This window comes from Danio rerio, chromosome 20 (assembly GCF_049306965.1).
Source record: "Danio rerio strain Tuebingen ecotype United States chromosome 20, GRCz12tu, whole genome shotgun sequence".
NCBI classification, from domain to species: domain Eukaryota; kingdom Metazoa; phylum Chordata; class Actinopteri; order Cypriniformes; family Danionidae; genus Danio; species Danio rerio.
In genome coordinates this window covers 33,563,226-33,589,741 of record NC_133195.1, presented here as the reverse complement: position 1 = coordinate 33,589,741, position 26,516 = coordinate 33,563,226, and the positions used below count along the sequence as shown (strand labels likewise).

At 35.6% G+C, this 26,516-nt stretch overlaps 1 protein-coding gene across 7 annotated transcripts in view; it reads right to left on the bottom strand.

The window, feature by feature from the left end:
• Positions 1-26,516, bottom strand: part of nhsl1b (NHS-like 1b) — a 165,768-nt gene that overhangs the window by 87,872 nt on the left and 51,380 nt on the right. For 2 of the 7 annotated variants that reach the window (XM_005160766.5, XM_073933358.1), the window contains exon 1: positions 4,034-5,698. The exons of 3 other annotated variants lie outside the window; for them this stretch is intronic. In XM_005160766.5, the coding sequence (XP_005160823.1) occupies positions 4,034-4,250 (217 nt within the window). In that variant the 5' untranslated portion in view covers positions 4,251-5,698. Of the gene's footprint in view, positions 1-1,452; positions 1,650-4,033; positions 5,699-26,516 lie in introns of those variants that run through there. 2 more of the 7 variants (XM_073933363.1, XM_073933361.1) reach the window with 2 other exon arrangements.

Below are 26,516 nucleotides of genomic sequence, written 5' to 3'. Positions count from 1 at the left end.
GTTATGTAAATCCACTTTGCCACCGAAAAAGCATCATTATGGTCATGCTGGAGCAGAAATGAATAGGCAAATCTGTTCACCAAAACATCTGATTGTCAGAAGTCAAGCTAAATAGAGCGAAACAGAGTCAGCAGTGACAGCTGAGGAAACGCAAGGTTTAACCCTACAGTAACTTTACTCTACCCTCATTGAATATTCCATTAGTTGCAGCTTAGAGTTACACACACAAACACACACGCACACACACACACACACAAACGCACACATGTACACACGTACACACACACACACATACACACGCACACACACACACACACACACATATATGTACACGTACACGTACACACACACACACACACACACACACACACACACACACACACACACACACACACACACACACACACACACACACACCACACACACACACACACACACACACACACACACACACACACACACACACACACACACATGTACACACACACACACACACAGGGTGGAGTTTCTGCTTTCACGCAGGAGTGGCTTGATTTTTCATTTGATTTACAAAGCAAACTAAGTGCCACTGGACATTCAGACCAACACAAAGAGATATGCATAATTGAGAATGATGTGGGTCTTTCTATCTGTTAAAGCCATCAGTTTCTGCCTCACCCTAGACAATTTAAAACCTGAAAGATTTCCTTGATAAACATTTGTATGTGCAAAGACTTTATATTTTAACCTTTTGATACAGAATTACATAGATTTGTGTGTAACTGTTAGAAGAAAACAGAAAACAAATGTAAAAAATAATTAAATTAATAAATCAATTAATTAAACACAGTACATGGATAATGTAGATTTTTTTGTTATATTTTTGAAAACATAATAATAAATATTTTCAGTTCTAAAAATGACCTATTGTTATTTATATGATCACTACTTTACATATATTTATACATATATTTTTAAAAAAAAAACTATTTTCTCATACAGTTGAAGCCAGAATCATTAGCCCCCCTGAATTATTAACACTGTATAGTCTTCACTGCATTAATAATTCGGTAAATGTATTCTTCCCTAAAGTTACAAATAATGCACGTGATTGTGCCTGAATGCTTTAACTCTATTGAAAAGCCTTTATAACACACTGGTACTGCACACTAACATGCTCACAGCGACCCGAGTTTGATTTCTGGCTCAAAGTCCTTTGCCGATCCTTCCTCTCTTTTTGCTCCCAAAGCTTTTCTGCCTGAAATCTGCACTGTCCTATCATAATAAAGGTGAAAACCCCCTAAAACAATATATATATATATATATATATATATATATATATATATATATTTAAGAAAGCATTTATTGACCTGCTCATTGTAGTGCACATCACATATTAGAGGGTAAACACACACATATATAAAGTTATATTCTTAGCTAATACACTTGAATTCATCAAGTAATTTTGCTTACCTCAACTCAACTTTAATGTAGAGATGACTTTATTTGGCAGGTAAAAATAAACACTAATTCAGTACATCAACAAAACAAAACAAACATTATTCAGAGATTCAGTATTAAAGCGGAACAGCAGTGTCCGGAAAGACTGACTTCAGTAGGCACAAAGAGGGCATCTTTCCTCTTGAGTTCACACACACACACCCATGCACACCCACACACACACATCACCACCAGTCAGTGACATCACCCATTTACGCAGACTCATCTTTAAGCTGCTTTAGCTGCTTTCTAACACTCTCTTCCTATTTTACAGGCCTCTGGTCCACCTCTACAGCCCTCACTTAATCTGTCCATGAGGAAGACGTGTTAACGATTAAAACAAAGACACAACTGCAATAAAAAAGACTGTGACCTAATTTCTGCCTCCTCGTAAACAATTCACTTTCTCACTTCCTGCAGGAGCAACAATAAAGACAATACACAGACAATAGAGGAATCCACTAGCTGTTAAACCAGACATGGAGCAACTGGATCAGTGGTTTACTGTACAGAGCAGTAGGAAAATATCTGAATTAGACATTTAAGTATATAACATTTAGCACATTTCAAAAGGGACAGTAACTTTTGTAAATTTTGCATGTGTATATTTTAGAGCTGCACGATATTAGAAAAATCTGATATTGCAATGTTTTGTTTTGCTGCGATATGAAAATAATTTCATCAGATGGTATGAATAGCCTTATTTGGAAAGAAATCTTTCATTTAGATTGGTTGGGTTGATTTTGTAAGGGTGTTATCATGTATAAAAACAAAATTGCAAAAAATAATTCAAATAGGGCAAAGAAAAGAGTAAATAAACCGTTCTTAAGGGTTTTTCGGCGAATCAAACAGTATTCAAATACAGGAATTTAGTAATGTTAAATAACACCGTATAGTCTTCATTGTTTTAATAAATCAGCACATTTTTCTTTAATGAAGTTAGCTATGTTTTACGTTATTGTGCCCGAACGCTTTACACTTTTTTAAAATGCCTTTAAAACACATGCAAATTATAAAGTTTAATCCCAACTTAACATTAGATATCTTGCGATGTGACTATTGCAGACATACACATTGCGATGTTGATGCTAAAACGATATATTGTGCAGCCCTACATAAAGTAAAATATATAACATTTTATAGATGGTTAAGAAGTTTTCCTGTTTTTAAAAGATGTCAGCTTATGAGAACTGAAAATACTGTTTTGTGTTTGAATATATTATAAACTGCAATTTATTTCAGTGATGCAAAGTCGAATATTTAACTGTCATTTTCTTTAGTGTCACATAATCATTCAGAAAAACAATCTAATATACTAATTTCATTACTATTATCAGTGCTGAAAACAGTGTAGATGTTATATTATTAATAAATTCAAATGAACAGCATTTGTCTGAAACAGAATAATTTCATAAAAGAAACAGAAACATTCTACAATGCCCTTCAAACTTTTTATGTGAGAAAAGTTTTTGAAGTATAAACCGAGATTTACATGCATCACTCGTCAGGATCAGCAGGCAAGCGCAGAGACTTCATTGAAAATACTGAAGTAAAATAAATGGGAAAATGTAATTTAATGCAGTGATTCTTGTAAAATCTGACACCCACTTTATATTGTTTATCAATCAGGCAGTGGAGATCGTTGGTTTTTAAAGAAAACGGACCTTAATTGCAAACAGTTCACCGGAAGCACATGAACCAGGTTACGGCTAAATTAAAAGTCCTTCTGCATACTTCTGCATATACCGTATTGATCAAAACAATAATGACATTCATAATGTCACATTTAGACTAAAATAAATGAGTTCGGATCCAATTAATACAGTATTTATGAGAAGAGTGGAGTTACTGTTCTAAAAATTTAAAACGCAATATATGTCTATGTTAAATAAAACAAAAATAAACTAATGCTTGCTGTAGTAAGTTCAATACAAATAAATTATGAATACATTACTTGATTAATGATGTTAACAATTCAGCTTTGCATCAAATGAATAAAGTATATTTTAAAATATATATTCCCATAGAATGTCTTTATTGTAAAGTCATTTGGTGGCAGGGCTTTTAGTTGCACTGCACCAAAGTTATGGAAGTCCCTACCATTGCACATTCATCAGGGGGACTCTATTTCCAATTTTTTTAGGTACAAATTTTTCTGTTCAGGATTACTTTTAATGATACTGTATCCTGTCTACTATTTTTTCGTTTGTATTTTTATGATGTGCTTGTGACATATTGTAAGATGTCCTTGAGTGTTTTTAAAGGTGCCTATAAATAAAAGGTATTATGATTATTATTATTATTATTAATATTTTTATTATCATCATTATTATGATAGAAACAATTTGTTTTTTTAATTGAGATAATATTTAACAGTGTTACTATTTCTAGTCTTTAATCAAATAAATGTAGCCTTGTGGAACATAAAGACTATAAAAAAACATAAAAAACCATACCATATTACACTTAATTACCATTTCATTCAAGACACTCGCATATCCTCAGGGTCTCTCACAACACACTCACACATCCACCACACCCACCATCTCCTCACCTATGTAGTGCTGGGGCTCATAAACCCAGTTGTCATCTTCATCATCTCCTCCCTCTGGAGTGTGTGAGTGGTTGTGAAGGCTGTTCTGGCTGCGGAACAGTTTGCGTGTCTGCTGTGACAGAGAGGACACGCTCAGCCAGCTGAGAGCCCGAGAGATCGGCGCAGGCTTCTCTGTCTTGTCCCTCCTAAAAGACCCAGAACGCTTGTCCCTCATCATACCCTCTTCAAAGTCAGCAGATGAATTTCAGGTCACTTAAAAGTGTGAGACCTCACAAGTCATAATTACGACGCTTTCCGGATCATTCATTAATTGGGTTTTAAATCCATAAAATCTGACAATCTCCCCCCAAAAATGACTAGTCCACATCCACAGGTGTCTGTGCAATCTTTTGTGCCTTACTAGATAGAAAAAAAAATGTTCACTGTGAGTCCTGGAAATCCCAACCCACAAGTAGTAATTAACCCATGCAGCAGGCTGGAAAATCTCCGGTCTTTCCCCGACTAAAGGCTTTACTTCCACCAAGGAGACACGGTTCAGTTTAAAAGCCACACCAATGTGATTAGAGGACCACTTTTTAAGTTTTTTTAGGCTTGCCTTTCAACATGGATACACAGTGCAGTTTAAAAGCTCTTCTGAGGTGATTATAAGACCAGTTTTTAAGTTTTCTTGAGGCTTGATGTCCACCAAGGATACAGAATGCAGTTTAAAAGCCACTCCAATGTGACCATAAGACCAATTTTGAAGGTTTTTCTGAGGCTTGACATCCACCTAGGATACAGAATGCAGATTAAATGCCTCTCCAGGGTGACCATAAAACCAATTTTGAAGGTTTTTTGAGATTTGATGTCCACCAAGGATACACAGCGCACTTCTAAGGCCACTTCAATGTGACTATAAGACCAATTCCGAAGGATTTTTGAGGCTTGTCGTCCACTAAAGATAAACAGTGCACTGCAATATTACTCCAAATGTGGCTAAGACCAATTTTGAAGCTTTTTTTGAGGCTTGGCATCCACGTAGGATACTGAATGCAGATTAAATGCCAGTCCAGTGTGTCCATAAAACCAATTTGTATGGTTTTTGAGGCTTGACATCAACCAAGGAGACACGGTGCAATTTAACAGCCACTCAACATAATTATAAGGCTAATCTTGGATTGCCATTCACCTGAAAAGTTTTGGAGATACGGTGCAGTTTTAAAGCCACTCCAATGTGACTTTAAGACCAGTTGTTAATGTTTCTGAGAATGCCGGAGACACAGTGTAGTTCAAAGTCGTTTTTGGCTCAACGCTGTTTAAATCTCAAGATCCATCAGACATAAAACCTCATTCCAAATCAAGGCTTACTACTTCCATGTGACACTGCATCCAAAGGTTTTTTCCTGGATTTAATCCATCACCAACATGTGTTTCAAAAGAGATGATAGATAAACTCAGACGTCCTTTTCTTTTTTCATCAGCAGTAACCGGATCAGGTGCTGTTGTGGATGGTCACCATGTTATCTCCCTGGCGCTAAGGACAGTCAGCACAAGATCCTCTTCCTGACTCTCTCCAGTATCACTCACCTGACAATTCACCACATATACACGAACAAACAATCACAACGGCCCACGCAGTGTCAGAGCAGGGCTGACAGTAGTCCATAGAGAGCACCTACATACACTGAGTGTGGGATTGAAAGTTTAGGATTACAAACAACTGGAGTGCTGGTGAAATGTGACCTTAAACCAGCCCCCGAACACTCCCTTGCTGCTCTGTGATCTCTGCCTCTGATCTCTGCTCCTCCCCTTCAGTCGCACGGCAACCGCTGAAGCTCCAGCCACTGCACTCTCCACTCCTCTTCCTCCTCTGGGTTTCCCTCCCGCTCCTACTATCCTCTAAGCAAAGAGCTTTAAACCAGGGATACCAAAAAATCAAATAAAAAATCTTACCAGTAAAAAAAGAGCAAAAATACGTATTGTGAAATATATGAGCAATTCCATCGTTATGCATGTGACATTTGCAGTAAAAACTCAAAACATAAATTCACATAGAAAGTTTACATTATCATTATATTGAAACGTGTTTATATTTTCCAAAACTACTCACCACAGAGTTGTGGGATGACATTTAGAAAAAAATGTTTTATATTTTAAATGAGGAACATATACATGTGCTATGGATGCAACCAACAAAGCCTGTGAGTTTACAGTATTCAACATACTTTGTAGAAATTCTGTCAATTAAACTGCACAAACCAAAAGAAACAATGTTAATCAAAAGGGTAAGAGTTGGCTCACTGTTGAACAAAATTATTTAATTTTATTTGACATTTTTGCATTTATGAGTTAAAGCTTGGTTATGGATGTGACATCTCTCTGTTATGGATGGGGCCAATGGGAAATTGTCACTTTTGTCACTTTGGTAAATCAAATATAACAGTTTTTAAACATTAACAGATGCATTTTTGACTATTTTTACAGAACTAAAATATGAGCCTACACACACAAAAAATAAAAAAAAATAAAAAGGGTTTCGCTTTTTTGGTAAAAAGTAAAAAGTCCAAAGACATTTGCATAGAATTGCTCATATATGGTTTCAAAATGTTTAACATAATGTGCAAATTTTGTAAAATGCTTTCACGGTTAATAATATTTGAACATTTTTAATGAATTCTTATGAATTCTTAGCATATATCTCTGTTTTAAATAGATACACAGAAAATTATCAGGTTCTTTAATTTTTACTATTAGACATTAGATTTATTAGATATTGGTTCGAGTAAAAAGTTTTATATTTATTTTATTATATAAAGGTCTGAAATGTTATATATAAAAAAGTTTAAACTAAAAATTTTAATTGGAGGATTTTTTCCACATGAAAATGAAAGATAGTCTGATTTTTTTTCATTAGTTGTGACTGAAAATCTGGGTTATCCCATTCTAGATTTCTGAACTCTTTCAAAGTTAAAACATTGATATTCTGTTGTCTAAAAATTATATAAACATGTCTGGCTGGCATCTTTTTGTCATTTGCTAAACAAAAAAGTCATTTTATTTTTATAATAAGTGTGACTTCCAATCGCAGCAGAACTCTAATCGTTTATTAAGATTTTTTTGTTTTTTTTTTGTATGTTCATTAAAACCAATAAACAAAGAATAAAAAAGTCATCAGTAGTTTTCTTCATTTTATTACACTTTTTATATTTTCTTAATATATTTGGATAACCAAGAAGATCATTATATTTTAGCTTCCTTACAATAAAAAAAAGTTAAAAATAAAAATAAATACAAACAAAACCTAGCCAAATAAGCATGATCCAGGGTCATTGTTGGCTTGTCTTACATGTTAAAGTCTTCCTGACCAACACATCCACTCGCTCTGACCCATACACAGTATCAAAGATCAGTGGATCAGCCTGCTAGACCTGCCCAGACCAGAATATCCAGATCACTGCACACAAACAACAGCAGAAATGTGTGCAGGAAAACTTGGAATGAAAGCAAAAGAGGTGTTTTTTGGAGGCAAACACGCAGCCAGAGAAAATGAGGGGTTGAGAGTCTCCAAGTACTTAAAAATACCATAGAATTAGCATGGCACACCTCTAAAAAATGTAGTAATACCATATTATTTTGTGTTAGTTGTCTTCCGTATTTTCTAAAAGCACTCTGATAGGATGCGCATATGTAAGCACTTAAACCACGCAGCTCTGTGGTTTGTGTAAATTTATCAGTCTAACCGCAGTCAAAATCCCAAATGGACTGACCAGTGGCAGTCCAACTTCAAACACGGCTCCACTGTAAGATCAATCAGGTTGTTTGACTTTCACATTGGAAATGGCAAACAAATCGAGGTCGTAAACATACAGTGCATGTAATTAATGATAAAACTTTCACCCCCACAGCCACCCGACACACAGTGGACCAATTGTCCTAGAAAAAACCTCCATGCATCCACACAGCCAGATGTAATAACAAACAACTCCTCACATAAAACACACAGTGAGTCTATCCAACCTTTATCCTCAGCACTGCAATCAACAGCCATCTATGCCCTCGCCACGGTTAATAATTCACTAGGGCCAAGAGCCCGACTGCTGAGATAAAAACATTAAACACCAATCTGAAATATACACACATAGATTGACGAGGAGCTTCTGTATCTAATAAAACTACATTTGCATTTGTTCATTCAGCAGATGCATTTATGCAAAGCGACAAAAGAGGAACAAAGCGTTACATCAAAGAGCCAACAATAGCCTTAACACATTATGTCCAGGTATACACATGGAGAAAATAAATAAGAGCATATAATATTTATAAGAATAGATTTACTAAATATTTTTGTTGAAAAATGTGATGAAATCATAGGATGTTTCTATGCTCATAACCATAGCTGCATTTATTTGATCAAAAATATAGTGAACTGGTAATATCTTAAAATAGAAGTAGAGTTTAAGTAACTGTTTTTGTAAAGATATTTTAAATGTCCACTTCAGTCCTGTGAATGAATTCTGAATTTTTTATTATTTCAGTTTTTAGTATCCAATAAGCCTTCAGAACAAAATATAGTTTTTATAATTTATCTTTTTTTTTTTTTTTTTTTTTTACAATTTTTTAACATCCAGCATTAATGTATAATAGTATGGAGGACAAAACCTGCAAATAAAATAAAACAACGTAAATATATAAATATGATAATAAATAAATATGCAAATAAATAAATATATATCAAAATCCACAAGTTCCTGCATAAATAAATGCATAAATAAATAATAGTGCAGGTATGAAAATAGTTAAATAAATTGCACAATGGGAATAAGAAAATGCTAAACTGAAGGCTTTTTTTAATAAAAACATTTGAAAGGAGGGAAAAAAACTTTCAGTTTAGCATTTTCTTGTTTCGTGTTACTTATTTAACTCTTTCCCTGCCTGCACTATAAGTTATTTAAATATTTATTATGCAGAAATTTGTGGATTTTTTTTATGTTCATTTATTTATTTATTCACATATTTATTTTTTTACGGCAGCATGGTGGCGAAGTGGGTAGCACAATTGCCTCACTGTAAGAAGTTGGCTGGTTTGAGCCCCGGCTAAGTCTGTTGCCATTTCTGTGTGGAGTATGCATGTTCTCCCTGTGTTCGCGTGGGTTTCCTCGGGGTGCTCCAAAAAAATATGTGGTACAGGTGAATTGGGTAAGCTAAATTGTCCGTGGTGTATGGGTGTTAATAAGTGTGTGTGGACGTTTCCCAGTGATGGGTTGCAGCTGGAAGGGCATCCGCTGCGTAAAACATATGCAGGATAAGTTGGTGGTTTATTCTGCTGTGGCGAACCCTGATTAATAAAGGAACTAGGCCGAAAAGAAAATGAATGAAAAATGAATTTATTTATTTAATATTTTATTTATGCAAGAATTTATGCATTTTATTTACTCATTTATTTATATACTTGTGTATTAATTATTTTATTTATTGTTTTTACAGGTTTCGTCCTCCATATAAAAGAAATCTAAAACATTCAAAATTCGAAATCACTTTTGAGCAATTTGAGAAGTGTGGTGTAAAAACTCTATTTAATGACATGAAAGTGACTCTATCGCCCTCTTGAGCACAGAGCTTATTATTATCCTAATACTTTAAGAGTAGAATTATAATTAACCAACATGCTCACTCCCACAAAATATTATGGAGTTATGTTTCTGTTTTTTTCTTTTTGTCCATTCTTACAGCCAATCAGCAGCAGGTTTCAGCTTTGGAGTTAAAATGTCAATACTAGTATTCTTTTGCTCGTTCCTGGAACACAGTAAACATCTGACATGCTTACGGCTGTTGACACGGCAGGTCAAAGAGGAAACCTGAGCTCAGTTCTGAAATAAGACATGTCATGAATCTGTGCACATGATCATTAAGACAAAAATAGGAAAAGCAGGCATAGTTTACTCCACTGGTTCAACACCTTCACACGCTCTGAACCCTCACTTTAAACACAAGCAAATGTTTAGCATTCACAATTTGACTTTTTTATTTGTGATATATATATATATATATATATATATATATATATATATATATATATATATATATATATATATATATATATATATATGGATAAGTTAACTCTAAAAATCTGGGTAGAATATGAACACTACAAAAGATTATTTTCTCATTTTATGCCTTGTTTATAGCACAAATATCTAAAAATTAGTAAATCAGGAAGCATTTTCAAGACAGACAAAAAAATTGTCTTGTTTTGGTCAGAAATAATATGGCAAAAATAAGAAAAATAATCTGCCAATGAGTAAGCTAAATGTGGTGGGGAGAGCACAGTCGAACACCCAAGAAAGGGGGGGAGAGCGGGTTGAGACACCAGCGGGCTGATCATTGGTCCAATCAGAAACAATTAATAACACCTGATTAAGGGGACAGAAAGGACCAGACGGGAGAAAAAGAGTCTGCAGTCATGCGTGTCTGACGTGGGCCTCAATGTTACTTATCTTGAGCCAAAAAAAACTTGTTTCATATCTTATATCGCTGATCCTGTCTTTTTCTTGCCACAACAACAACACACTTTATCACACTAAATAATCTGGTTTTCACATTGAAATAATATTATTTCGCTTAAACCATTGGCAGTATATTTAGCTTGTTTTACAAAAAAACAGTACTTATTTTTGACCTATTATTTCTGAAAACAAGACAACATTTTTTGCATGTCTAGAAAATGCTTCTCGATTTTAAAATCTTTAGGTATTTGGACCAGAAACAAAACAAAAACTCCAAGTAAGAAAAGCATTTTTTTGCAGTGAACAAACCCACCTGCAGAGATAGATTTTGGATAGCCCCATAGTTTGTTTTTTTGCATATTTTACTCAAATTTAGGTTTACACAATAAAACAAAGGGAAATGAAAATAAAACAGTAATGAAAGGTAATAATAATAATAATAATAATAATAATAATAATAATAATAATAATTTGATTGCCTTCCGAGCCAAGTTAATGTAATCTAAACAACTCTCACATTTACATTCATTAAATTACCAGACATTTTAATTGTTTTCCAAGCAAGAGGCTTCCAAATTGGCAGAATACAGAACAACGAATTAAATTAAGCTTTTAAATGTAGGCGCTTTCTAAAAGGCCAAGGGAAAGATTTTATTGTGCTCTGTCCCCACAGTTTTATGAGCAGGGTTTATTTGTCCTTGCGAGTATATACTATAAATTGCGTGTCTGTACGACTATATAAAATGCATGAGTGTGTGTGTGTGTTTGTGTGTGTGTGTTTGTGGGTGCATTAGCTTGAGAACATTGCAAAATATTTGTTTAATTGATTGTGGTTTGCCTGCTAAATTGCATAATTTGGGTTTATGCTGGAAAGAAAGATGCAACACTGAAAGCAGCACTGAAAAGGAAGAAGCCGTTAAAGATAAGCGGAGCTATCAGTGCTCTCATCACGTCTATTCACAGAGAGATCATGAGCTGACCCATAACTAACAGAACCCTCCGGCTGACCTCTGAACTTTGGCTGGAATGAACCTGAGAGGTTGGCCATCACCTACAGAACAAGGTCCCGCAAATACTTGTTGACCCACAGTGACCTCCTTAACACATTCCGGTCTCTCTGGTATGCTGCACAGGAATGAACAGAGCAGCTCAGATCTATCATCCTCAACAGAAACATGCGTCTCTGCATGCAGCCAAATGCAAACGTTCAAATAGGACAGCTTTGGACAATACGATCAATGTTCTTTACTACTGATCAATAAACCCCCGCTTTGTCAATATACAAGTAAATGAGAAGCTTAGTGCCAAACAACATATTCATACCACTGCCAGTCAATTCTGCATACAGTAAATATATTTAGACATTACACATTAAATTAGACATTACATAGAATCAATCCTAGCTAGTACTAAATTCCTATTTGAACTGATCAACTGATTCAACAAGATGCTGGAAATATTCACATTTTTGTGAATACAAAGTTGCTGCAGATTTAAGATGTGAATCTCACAACCAAGCAATTTTGTGCTTAAAAGGCGCATAATTAAGACATCCAAACATAAAAACCTTTTCTAAAAACAATGCTAAATTTGGGTTGTCAATGAAAATCTAACAGACGTCTAACAATAGACCAAAAATAGACAAGTCATCAAATAAGCAGATTAGACAGACTTCACATGTATAGTCATTCATTCATTCATTTTCTTGTCAGCTTAGTCCCTTTATTAATCCGGGGTCGCCACAGCGGAATGAACCGCCAACTTATCCAGCAAGTTTTTACGCAGCGGATGCCCTTCCAGCCACAACCCATCTCTGGGAAACATCCACACAAACACTCATACACTACAAACAATTTAGCCTACCCAATTCACCTGTACCGCATGTCTTTGGAGTGTGGGGGAAACCGGAGCACCCGGAGGAAACCCACGCGAAGGCAGGGAGAACATGCAAACTCCACACAGAAACGCCAACTGAGCCGATGTTCGAACCAGCGATCCAGCGACCTTCTTGCTGTGAGGCGACAACACTACCTCCTGCGCCACTGCCTCGCCCTATAGTCATTCACTTGTGTCTATTTGACGACAAGTCTATTTAACCAATACTGATTTATAAAAAGTTGCAAAGAAACCTTCTGATAAGTAAACGTGCACCAGAAAAAATGGTCATTTATTTTTTAGTGATTATAGCTCATATGTTTATTTAAAAGTGGCTAAAATAATATTAAGTTAAGTTAAATATGTTTACACAGAGCTTACCTACAGCTGCGCACATTCTATCATCAAGCTTTTTCATAGATCACAACATTTGTGTGGGAAGTGACATATGCAAGTTTTCACCCCCGTTTTATGCATAAGCTACATTTATACATGAGACCCCAGGTGACTCAATGTTTTTCGAGACATTTTGAAGCAGATGACTTTTTCAAAACTTCTATTGTCCAGTTTTGGTAGACTCATGCAAGTTGTAGCCTCACTGTCTTGTGTGAAACTGACAGAAGTGGCACCTGTGTGTTCTCTGTTCTGCTGCAGTAGATCATCTGCTGCAAGGTTAGCATGTTTAGCATTCATAGATGCTCTTCTGCAGACCTTAAAATAAATAATAATAAATACATATTTGAAAAATAAATATTGCAAAGCATTTTCATTATTAGTTTTTGGCCAAATGCATCGATAATTTTCAATTTTGCCATCCCTAAAAATATGGAAATATTTTACCAACCCCAAATTTTGGAATGGTAGTGTATGTGCCACACAAGTGTGGTCTGTTTGTTTTCAGTACAAGTCATTCCCTACATTATAATTGTCGGTATATAACCACCCTAAAGGTCTCTTCTCAGGCTAAAACATGCCATTTAAAAAAGAGTTTATAGAGTCACACAAAAACACAGGCTTGCACGCAGGTACAGCACAGGATGTGTGTTTCTAAGAGTGTGTGTTTCCAAGCATGTCGTGAAACCAAAAGCCATAAAACGCCCGAAAAAGTTTAGTTTTATTGTTTGTGAGTCACTCTGTCCTATGATTCTCGACAGTGCGCAAACCAGTGGTGTATTTATATGAATGGTATTGTCATTAAAGATTTAATTCACCCAAAAACAAAAATTCTGTCATCATTTATTCGCTCTCATGTCGTTCCAAATCACAACACAAAAATATGTTTTAATAATGGTAAATGTGTTGACTTTTTTTCTCAAATTTTCCACAAAAGAAACAGATTTGGAAAAACAAAAAGATTAATAAAAATGACAAAAAAATCTCTTTGTGTGAATTATTCCTTTAGTCAGTTTACAGAATCACTCTCCTCAGCATGTACACCCTTTCAGTGAGTTTATAATTGGAGGATTGATCAACACAGGACTGAAAGTAGCTTTTCTCCTGAGAGAGTCAAATAAGCACAGCACCCACAGGAGAGAGGAAGGTTCCTGGTAACAGAGCTCAGTGTCTGCTGAGGACAAGCCCTGTATCTGCACCACTTTATGAACACTTGCACCTGAAAAGCAAGAAGTCCTAATACGCAACAATTGAAATTATTTAATACAGTAATTTGATAAAAACTTTACAATAAAGCTAGATTCAGTAACATTAGTTAAAGCACTATGTTGAGTTAACATGAACGAACAATGAACAATAAATATTTCTTAACAGTATTTTTAATCTTTGTTAACATCTGAAACAGCTTTTTCCCTAAGTTCTTCATAATAAGACATTTTGTGCCCTGATTGCACTTTTTTATTAAAGTATTAAGTAGAATTAGTATTACTGTTGTTTAGCAGCATTTAACAATGCTCTTAATTTTTATGCCAACATACAGGTGAAGCATAATTAGAAGCAGAATTATTGGGCCCCTGTTTATTTTTTACCCCAATTTCAAAACGGAGAAGATTTGTTTAACACATTTCTAAGCATAATAGTTTTAATAACTCATCTATGATAACTGATTTACTGATAACTGACTAAATATTTTTCAAGACATTTCTATACAGCTTTAAGTGACATTTAAAGTCTTAACTAGGGTAATTAGGTTAACTAGGCAGGTTAGGGTAATTAGGCAAGTCATTGTATAATGATGGTTTGTTTCGTAGACATAGATCGAAAAAACCTATAGCTTAAAGGGGCTAATAATTTTAACCTTAAATTAGCTTTTAAAAAATTTAAAGATGCTTTTATTCTGGCTGAAATAAAACAAATAAGACTTTCTGTAGAAAAAAAATATTATCAGACATACTGTTTACTTGCTCTGTTAAATAAATTTTAGCTTCGACCCTAATAAAACACACCTGAACAAGCTAATAAAGGTCCAACTGGGTATACTTGAAACATCCAGGCAGGTGTGTTAAGGCAAGTTGGAGCTAAATTGGTGACCTCTGCATTAACTAATGGACCATTGTTTTAAAGTGTTGCCCTTTAAACTAAATGAAAACATTTCTTGTTAGTTAACAGAAATAAACTTCTTGTTCATGAACGCCTTCTTAATGTGACCTTATTGTAAGATCTTGCCAATATTTAAATCATAACCATAAAGTAAGGAGCCTGCATCTTTAGACTTTGACCACAAGGGGGCGATAAAATGTTTCAAATAACCCCATCAGTATTTTGGACACAGGGCGAAAAGGACAGATCTTTCCTCTAAATTGCAGACTAAATTAAGCATAAAAAGACTCTGCCAGCTGCCACATGAGAGGAATTACACATTACCACATGCCACAACAAGTACTGCTTTCCATATTCACCAATAAAAGCATCTAACATAAGTCAGACCGATATCTGTCAAATTAGGACATATAAATTGGTCAATTAAAAGCAAAAATGGCAATACACTGTTATAATAATATATAAAAAAAAAAAATATATATATATATATATATATATATATATATATATATATATATATAAAGAGCCAAACAATAACAGTGTCAATAAGTGGACTCTTCCAAAAAAACATTACAAACATCTCAAGCATTCTACAATTAAAACTAAGGCAGGTGTTGACCCTTCACCCCTAAATGGCGACCCCTGACTCCAACCTGCACTCAGAACTTGTATTGTGAGGTGGAGGACGTTAGCGTTTCAGTGAATAGAAACAAAAGGCATCTAAAACCAGTCAGATGGCCTGATAGAGTCAGCTCTAAAACACGAGAAGCCTTTATCAGGGAGATTAAAGTCTCTCGTGACAAATGCACGCAGACCAACACAATGCAGACCTTGTGTACACACACACACACACACACACACACTCACGCTGGCTCAATGAGACTACCTATGAGTGACGTGTTGGTTAAAGCACAGAAAGACAGTGAATATTACACAAAATCAAGATATGAATGGTATGGTGCTTCTCAAATGGAAAGATTTACCAACAGGCTATTTAAAATATGTTACTTTTCTTTTCTCCAATATAATATTAACATTTTTGTTGTTGAAATATTGGTACTTTGTGAATCATAAAATGTAAAACAATGTTTACTGGAACTCTGAAAGTCAATATAAAATCTAAAAAAAATAAATGAAAAAAAAAAGCTAAAAAATCTAGGCTACATAGGCAAAACAAAATGAATACATGTGGCTCCTGATAAGTCTGTGCAAGAAACCCAATATTATTACAGCATTCTCATCTTTAATCATAGCTGTGGTAAACAGTAAGTGTGGAGGATGACATTTCTGATCTGTAATGATGTACGCACGTGTGCAATGTACAGTCAGATTCATGGGTTTTAATTATTATCATTATTTTCTGTTTGACTCTCAAAATAATGGTGCAGTTAAATTGAATTTTATGAATCACCAAAGAATACTTTTAGCTAAAATTGTATTTGGATGCCATTTAAAAGTCTTGGAAAGTCACCCTTTGTATGAAATGAAGGCAAGTAAGTTTGTAGCAAATGCTTTTTTTTATGAGCAAACTATTCCTTTTATACACTGTAAAAACAATCCTGGTTGCCTTAATTTTTAAAGCTAAATCAAATCAACCATATGAGTTCATTGAACTTATATTATGTTTAAAACAGCTTGTGTAATTTATAAAATTAAGTTGGAACATAGTTAACTTAGTTTAATAAGTTACAATGACCTAAAAACATATGCATGTCAGGACTAATTGTTCACATAAATTTTACAGTGTATGTCAAGAGAAATAGTACAATAGAAAAGTGTAAGACACTAATCGTTGCAAGTGTACTCTGAATCTATTAATCCATGAATTTTGCGAAAAGTATAAATTTCTCAAAGAAACTCTTTAGTCTTTAAAGTCTAGTCTTTAAAAAGGAGGTTTTGTTCAATTTTAATTACTGAATGCTCACAAATGTGGAGCTCAAAACTTATATCCTGAATTAAGATATATGGTACTGATTTAAAGTTTGTTTGTATTGTGTGTTTTTAAGATAGATATTACAATATTTATAGTGAAAACTTGCAAGTAGAAGACTCATTTAGCCCTGACAACCTAATGTATAATGTATTTTTTTCATGACTTTCTAACAGTTACAGATGGGAAATATGCTTGTATGCAAATATAGTTATAAACTGCAGAAACACATCTCAAACACTTTAAAGTACTCCATTTATCAGCAGCGCATGTGATTTGATGGGGCAAACTGCCTTAAACTATTATATATCTTAATTATATCATACCAGTTATTTTAAAGCCATTGATGTAAAACATGACATGGAAAATTCTATTATGCAATTTCCCCCCCTGCACCAGCTCCCTCTATGTCCTTCTCTATTTTTCAGATGTGTTCATAACAGACTATAGTATAAATATTATATTTAAATGTTTATAAACATATATATTGACAGTATCATATAAATGCAGTATTGGCCTGACATTGTATATAACATTTTAAGTATTTTCTCCTCTCTTTTTAATTAAAAACACTGCATGTGCACATTTACACGCCTGTGTGTTTGTTTCTGATGGAGTGATGTGACGTAGGGCTGATGTCTAGATTCCATCTGTTCTTCAGGCCATCCTGTCAGCAACCCTTTCCCCTTCCTGTAAGTGTGTGTGTCATATCAAAAACACTGTGATTTGCTTTTGTTTGTCACTGCTCAGATGAACTGCTAAAGAGAGAGAAAAGAATGACAGGAAGGAAAGGAAAAAGAGAAGTGTTGTCGGTCCTATAGCGCAATTCATCTCCTTGTTCCTCCTACTATCTTGCCATCCTGGAAAAAGAGGAAGCTGTAGGCTACTGGAGAGTATGTGATTCTCAACAAATTCGCAGCATGTTATGCCTATAAAGGTCAAAGACAACCTTAAATAGCGTTCAAGATATCAGCTTCAAAGCTCTTGGAAAAGTTCAGTTCCCAGCACTTACATATCATTATATTTCAACATCAATCTTACACGGTATAGCTGGAGATATTACTCATTAGCACAAGTCAAATGCTCCTCCCTAAGCCACGATATTAGTCACACTGACAGCTGTGTGTGTGTGTAGGTGTGTTTTAAATGTACAAGTGTGGTAACTATTGCTGCCATGTATACACGCTTTGTGCTGAGTCTTTAAAAGCATGCAGTTAAACAAGTTTTTTAAATGACAAAACCACCAGGTTCTTTAATTCATGCTGAACAGCAGACGTACAGCTTGATCAAAACATTCACTGTAAAAAGAAAGAGTGGTAAAAATAGATAAAAAAAAAATGGTAATGTGGAAATATCTAAAATAACTAGTTTATGATTTATGCAAGACATGAAAATTATTTAAAATGACAAAAGTCAACTTGACTTTATTAGAGTAAATATATTACGTAACATGGCTGGAACGTGTTTCACATTTACATTTAGTCATTTAGCAGATGCTTCTGTCAAAAAAGGTGACTTACAATTGAGGAGGCATTCAGCAATTCAACAAGAAGAGGCAATACACACAAGAAGGGCAAATTACAATGGTCCATTGACATAACGCGGTTCACATTTCGCAGTCTCGCTGATTTTTGACATGCTTTTTTACAGCGCATTGTGTTCTGCATCCTGATTTGTGCATTGTGTTCTGCGTTCTGATTGGCTGTAGAACATTATCAATTAATCTCCATGCTGTGTCACCTGTTTAGAACAGAATGTGTTCAGCTTGCCAAATTTACATAAATCTTTGACCGCTAGCAGTGTGACTCTGAAGTGCTGTACTGTATGTCCACAATGTCGACGAAACATTCTACATCGTCAAAGGCACCCACGGTAGCACCCAAAAGGCAGAGGAAGATGCTAACCGTCGCAAAAAAAGTTGGAAGTCTGGACATGCTAAAAGAAGGTAGAAGTTACACGAGTGTTTTAATAAGAGAGAAACGTGTGAAAATGTTAATGCTTGTCTGAGAAAAGAGTAACAGTGTAGAGAGGGGTTTTACAGCCTTAAAACATTTATAATTCTATAAAATAAGTCTGGCGAGCTTTTTAGACTGTAACTTCCACGATTAATAAAAGACAGCTGTATACAAAGGAACTGTTTGTGCTCAGAGAATTAGTAAGGAGAGGAATGTGTGTGTGTTGGGAGAGAGTTTTACTACAGGTGGTTTGTCAAGCCCACTCACCTGTGTGGTACTTTGGTACATACTTTATCACATTATTGAAAGAAACACTTTAAATTTGAATTTTTATCAAATAAAGTTTGGGATACAGTTTGCCATAACACTATCTAATCCTACAAGCAATTAAAACAAGCATTTAACCAGCCCAAACATTTCTAGCTTTTCTAATCTATTTAATAAACCACTGTGTGTTACTTTCCTCACTGGCTCAATTGCAAAAAACTCAGTTCTTCTGTAAGTCATTTTGGATAAAAGATGTTATATATTTAGATTTGTCTTCAGTATATTAGGAGTTATCATACAGCTTCGCTCATGTTAACAAGCACACTGTGTAAATAGCACTCAGGCATTGTTGTACGGGAATGTGGACAGAAATGCAAATGAACATGTTCATAACTATCATGTGTGAATGTGTGCGTGTGTGCTGGGTGTTTGCGTAGCTGGAATCACCCCAGGCATTTTCTACCCTAAAGAGTGCAGGATCATCAGTGAGCTCACACGACTGGAATGAAAAGCAGGTCTGAATTTCATGGCTGGGAATGGATGGCACTATTATTGTAATATATATATAATTAAAAACAAAAAGAGGTCAAAATTATTAGAAACTTAATTTGGCAAGATTATACAGTAAAATTATTGGGTAAAAAATGTCTAAAACATTCTAAACATTAATTTGTATTTCCCTCACTCTAAAAGTTCTTGAAGTTTAACATTATTGAGTGTAGAAAATAACTGTTAAGCCTAAAAGAAATGAATTCAAGCAAACTGAAGTGCATTATATAATATTCACATGCCTTTTATTTGGCACTGATCCAAATATATGCATGCTTCGAGAATGTTTTGATTGCTTGATATTAACTGCATTTTATAATCACTTTCAAATTATTCTGCAAATATTTGGCAAGTAAAAATGATAAAATATACTTGTATTCACTCATACACAATATATTTTTATGTTTTATACTATCATTATAATTTTTCTATGAAATCGGAAAACTGTTTTCTCTAGTGAATAATTAAGCTGTTCAGTTCCTGTATAAAGAATACTGTGTTGTGTAAGTAGGCAAAATGTTTTTCATGAGTGAGGACTTTTCCAACTTCTTTCATTCGACCACAAAATCTCTCATTTGTCTTAATGTTTGTGCGACTGCTAAACAGAGAGTGAAAGCCGGGCTTATCTTATGCTGTTGGATTAGCATACTAAGAGACCTGGCGCCCCTGGGGAGCCTCTCAGAAAACAGCCACAATCAGGAGGAGAATTAAACTGGCGGAGACTCCACACGTCCCATTGATCTGTTGACAGCCAATCTGGCAACCGGCCACAAACCTCAACGGTTCTCCGGAGAGAAAAGTCACTCGTGTGTAGCCCGAAAAGTCCATGATGACTTGTGGGAAGTGCAAGATCTGCTCTAATGACTACTGCTTAAAGGTTCTTCAGTGGAAAAAGATCTTTTTTAAAATGTTCAGAAGTTTAGTTTGAGCAGTGGGTGAAAAAATTATTTGTCAAGCATGTCAAGCGTTTGTCAACAATGTGTGGCCTAAAAACAAACAAAGTCAACAAAGTCAGCTTAAATCATTCATTTATTCATTCGTTTTCCTTCAGCTTAGCCCCTTATTTATCAGGGGTCGCCACAGAGGAATGACCCGACCCGAACTATTCAAGCACATGTTTTACACAGTGGATGCCATTCCAGCCACAACCCAGTCTCCCATTCCGACACACTACAGACAATATAGTTAATCCAATTCACCTAAAGCGCATGACTTTGGACTGTGGGGGAAACCAGACCACCCGGAAAAAACTCTCGTGAACATGGGGAGAACATGCAAACTGCAAAGCTGGGACTTGGACCAGCGACATTCTTGCTGTGAGGTGACAGTGTTAACCACTGAGCCCCTGTGTCGCCCAGGTTAGTTCAGTAATATTAACCCTCCTGTCGTGTTCACCTCCCACCCCTTGTCTTCAGTGTTTTAACTTGTATTAAATTAGCATAAAAAATTCTTTAGCTGTAAACAATGTCTCAAAGTAGTGTTTACCATGAATTTATAGAATTTGCCGTTAAATAACTGCAGTGAAAATACAAGTAGTTAGTGAGTTAGTTGGGGTGGTGTACAGTATATGGTGATGTTTTCTGTCTGATGGATGAATATAGTCTAGATACCCATTCATTTCCTATGGCGGACACTTTTGACCAGTAACAGCACAGGTGTAACAAGGTTGACTAAAACACTCAAACATCAACAAAAGAGGTGATCATCACTTTTATATGTTCAAATACATAGATTGGAAGTTATCATAAGGCCTCGAGGCGATCAGATGTGAAACACAATATATGGTGTTTTAAGTTGTAAATCTGTCAGATTTGACTCGAACACAACTGGAAGGTTAAACGAAATACTGTACACAGTTCAAAACTATTTAATGCTTGAGGATGGGAAGTTATTTATGTTTGTAAAAGAAGTCTGATACGCATATCAAAATGCTAATTAATTAAAATTAAAAAATATATTACTAAATATAAAAAAAAAGATATTACTAAAGTCTTCGGTGTCTTTAGTATTTTTGTGGATACATTTAAAATAACAGGGAATTCAAAAGATTTAAAACAGATTTTCAATTAATTTTCCATAAATTTCATTTTTGAGAGATTTTAAAATACGAAGTATTTTTCTTTTTTTTGGTGACATCATAAATGTCTTTAATTTAGCAAGGATGCAATAAATTGACCAAAAGTGGGATTAAAGTATTAATGTATTACTTTGAATGGTCATGCACCATGCATGCAACAGGAAGTGTACAAGTTTAATGTAGCCGAGTAGCTGTTTTACTCTCATTGCTGGTGACAACAATAATGGCAATGAATAGTCAGTGTGTGCACGACAAAGCTTTCAACTAAAAACACATGTTCAGACAGTTCATGTTCACAATAATGCCATTGCAAGCCATGTTAACTGTTAGCCAATCACACCAGTGGGAGTTTACTCCTAAGTCTACAATCAGCTACAGTAATTCAAATGATGTGTTCCCATGACAGGGTGACAATAGGACAGAAAATAGCCTATTACTTATAAATTATGATGATTTTTAATGAAAAAACGAACAAATATTGTAAGTGAAAAAAGGGCAGCTGATGAACCCTTTAAGAAATATGAAAATATTATTACTTTAAAGAATATTCTTTACTTTAAAGAATATATTTAATTAAAATAAATAATGTTAATGTATGAAACTTTCTGTATATAAACACACACACACACACACACACACACACACACACATATATATATATATATATATATATATATATATATATATATATATATATATATATATATATATATATATATATATATATATATATATATATATATATATATATATATATATATATATAAATCTGAAGACCAATTCTATAAGAATTGGTTGAAATGATTATGGCATACAGGTAAATTGATAGTGTACAAGTAACTATATAATGCTTTGCAATGAGTAAGCAATGTTTCTTGTTTTCCTATGTACAATATACTAAGCATTTTGGACTCAAATGTGCTGTACTGTACCACATACAATCGTTTTTATTTTTTAGTTGCTTCTTTATACTTCTTTGCCACACTTATTTCTGAAGAAGAAGAGACCAGCAGCATTGTAAGTCTTATGAAGAATGTGACATTATAACTATCATAAAACAATATAATTGTGTGACAATGATATAAAAGTATGACATATCTGGTTACATGTTTGTTCTTTATATTATTTGACTTAATTATGCATTTTTTTGTATTTTAAAATTGTAAAAAAAAATAAAATAAAATCAAAACCAAAAAATAAAAAGACTTAATAACTTGAAATGAAATGAAAAAATAACGAGTAGAAAGAAAAATCCTGGTGACCTAAAAGGCCCATTTCTTGAGCGTGAGACTGAGGTGATTAATCTAACTGAAGGAGAGAGGGAAAGAAAAGCAGAGCGTGTGAGTAAGAGCCGCTGAAGTGTGAGGGTACGCAGCCTCCAGCTAATCTACAGCCGCCTCTTTTCTGTTTAAATAAACCAAGATGAAGAACAGGAGATCCTCACCACTTTCTCTCCCACCTTCCTTTGTCAGTGAACCATACGCTTGCGCTCTCCACAGACCCATTACTGTCTGATTTAGGAGGAGCTGAGAGAAAGCGAGGTCAAGAGAAAGGCAGAGAGAAAGTCAGCCTGTGTTATGCTGATCAGGCAGACGCATGGTGGAGAGCCGTCTGTTAACGGGACAATAGGGCGGCCGACACAGCGCTGGCGCTTTGCCCTCTGCAGCAGGACACACACACACACTACTTACACACACAGACACATCCAGCTGTCAGACACAAGCGACGCGCGCCAATGAAGACAGAGGACAAACGTGAGTGACAGGAGGCCACTGTGATTCCATTGAGTGATCTGAACTCAAGCTGCATGTGAGAAAGATCTGAGTCTGACAGACTGTGACCTGAAATAAAGAGATACATTAATGGCCTCATGACAGACCAAATTATGCTTTTTGATGCTAGAAAAAACGAAAAAAAGACTCATAAAGGTGGCCATGCATGTCTGTTTGCGTCAAAGCACGTACTGGGTAAACATTGTTAGTTCTGCATGATCTGGGGCCTCATGTATCAACGCTGCGTACGCACAAAAACTTTGCGTACGCCAGGTTTCACGCTCAGAATCGCTCACGTTTGGATTTACTAACAATGAACTGAACGTGGGAATTTGCGCAGCTTCACGGCAAGTTTCTGGCAGGCGTACGCACATTTTTTGTGCGTGTCTGTTTTATTTCCATTGGCGACTCCTAGAGGCAGTTGTGTTAAATTCTTCTCTACAAAGTGTCTGATCCTTGCAATGGCGTCTGTATGAGACGGGTTCATATAGTAGGTATGTAAGATTTCCATACCATACAGTTGACCAGCTAAACATTAAAGCACAATTTGCAGCGGTCGCCTGTTTTCCCAATGTAATCTGAGCAATCTACTGCACGCACATTGCTATAAAGACACTATCTGAAGATGAATTTGCATGCGTGAATCAGAAACATTTCCATTCAATAAATGTGCAAATAAAATATGATGCACAAACTTATTGATGATTCCTACTAGTCTTTCTCGTGATAAATAGTGGTCAAAATCTGATATGTAGCGGGGAAAAAAAAGAAGAATAAATTCATCAGACGCTGGATTCGAGCCGAGTTCATGCTCGAACGTGTCAGTACAAGATCATATGCTTCTTATGAGGTGCGCCACTGAGACTGCGAAGGGTATTGCAACATTTTACAGATATAAACCACACTATTTCTTTTTTAAATGCACTCAGTGCGATGTTCAGACCCAACTGTGTTAACCGTATCAGCTAAACTCTCCCACTCTATTTTTTTTCTTTTGTTGTTAATTCCGCCGAACAAACTTGCAAATAACACCGCTTTTCTCCGGTCTACCTCTGAAAGCACCTCCATTTCACATTCTGTTCAAAGTTTCTCTTTTTGCTTGCTTTTGCCATTGCTTTTTCGTTGGGTTTTTACATTAGCATAGTCATTAGCATATTCATACGGGGGAGGAGGCAGGGAGGGGTTTTGTGCTCGTGCATGTTGCGCTCAGTTTCACGTTCATTCGGATGTACAAAAGAATATGCGTGAGACTCGGCGTACGCAGTGTTTCATACATCTGGGGCCTCATGTATCAACGCTGCGTACGCACAAAAACTTTGCGTACGCCAGGTTTCACGCTCAGAATCGCTCACGTTTGGATTTACTAACAATGAACTGAACGTGGGAATGTGCGCAACTTCACGGCAGCTTTCTGGCAGGCGTACGCACATTTTTTGTGCGTGTCTGTTTTATTTCCATTGGCGACTCCTAGAGGCAGTTGTGTTAAATTGCTCTCTACAAAGTGTCTGAGCCTTGCAATGGCAGCTGTATGAGACGGGTTCAGCAGGTATATAAGGTTTCCCTACCATACAGTTGACCAGCTAAACATTAAAGCACAATTTGCAGCGGTCACCTGTTTTCCCAATGTAATCTGAGCGATCTACCGCACGCACATTGCTATAAAGACACTATCTGAAGATGAATTTGCATGCGTGAATCAGTAACATTTCCATTCAATATTATTATATCTGTAAAATGTTGCAGCACCCTGAACAGTCTCAGTGGCGCGCTCGTAAGACTCATGTGAACATGTTTTGACACGTTCGAGCATGAACTCGGCTCGAATCCAGCGTCTGATGAACTCTTTCTTCTTTTTTCCCCCCGCTACATATCAGATTTTGCCTACTATTTATCACGAGAAAGACAAGTAGGAATCATTAATAAGTTTGTGCATCATATTTTATTTGCACATTTATTGAATGGAAATGTTTCTGATTCACGCATGCAAATTCATCTTCAGATAGTGTCTTTATAGCAATGTGCGTGCAGTAGATCGCTCAGATTACATTGGGAAAACAGGCGACCGCTGCAAATTGTGCTTTAATGTTTAGCTGGTCAACTGTATGGTATGGAAATCTTACATACCTATCTGAAGATGCATTTGCATGCGTGAATCAGAAACATTTCCATTCAATAAATGTGCAAATAAAATATGATGCTTATTGATATGAACTTATTAATGATTCCTACTTGTCTTTCTCGTGATAAATAGTTGACAAAATCTGATATGTAGCGGGGGAAAAAAGAAGAAAGAGTTCATCAGACGCTGGATTCGAGCCGAGTTCATGCTCGAATGTATCAAATCTTGATCACATGGGTCTTACGAGTACCGCCACTGAGACTGTTACCCAGCCTACAACATTTTACAGATATAAACCACAATATTTCTTTTTTCAATGCACTCAGTGCGATGTTCAGACCCAACTGTGTTAACCGCATCAGCTAAACTCTCCCGCTCTATTTATTTCTTTTATTGTTAATTCCGGAGAACAAACTTGCAAATAACACCGCTTTTCTCCGGTCTACCTCTGAAAGCCGCACCTCCAATTCACATTCTGTTCAAAGTTTCTCTTTTTGCTTGCTTTTTCGTTGGGTTTTGCCTTTAGCATAGTCATTAGCATATTCATACGGGGGAGGAGGCAGGGAGGGGTTTTGTGCTCGTGCATGTTGCGCTCAGTTTCACGTTCATTCAGATGTACAAAAGAATATGCGTGAGATTCGGCGTACGCAGTGTTTCATACATCTGAAATTTTTTCTGCGTACGCACATTTACAGCTTTGTGCGTACGCAATGTTTTAGTAAGATTTCCACGCAAGTCTTCGTACATGAGGCCCCTGAATTTTTTTCTGCGTACGCACATTTACAGCTTTGTGCGTACGCAATGTTTTAGTAAGATTTCCACGCAAGTCTTCGTACATGAGGCCCCTGGTCTGTCTGTTCTTCTCATTTTTAATAGTAAAAGAAGCGTAAATTAATTTTTTCTGTTCTATTTTTAATCTCCTTCCTTCGCTGCAGTCTTGAACAAATACATCACCTTTGTTTTG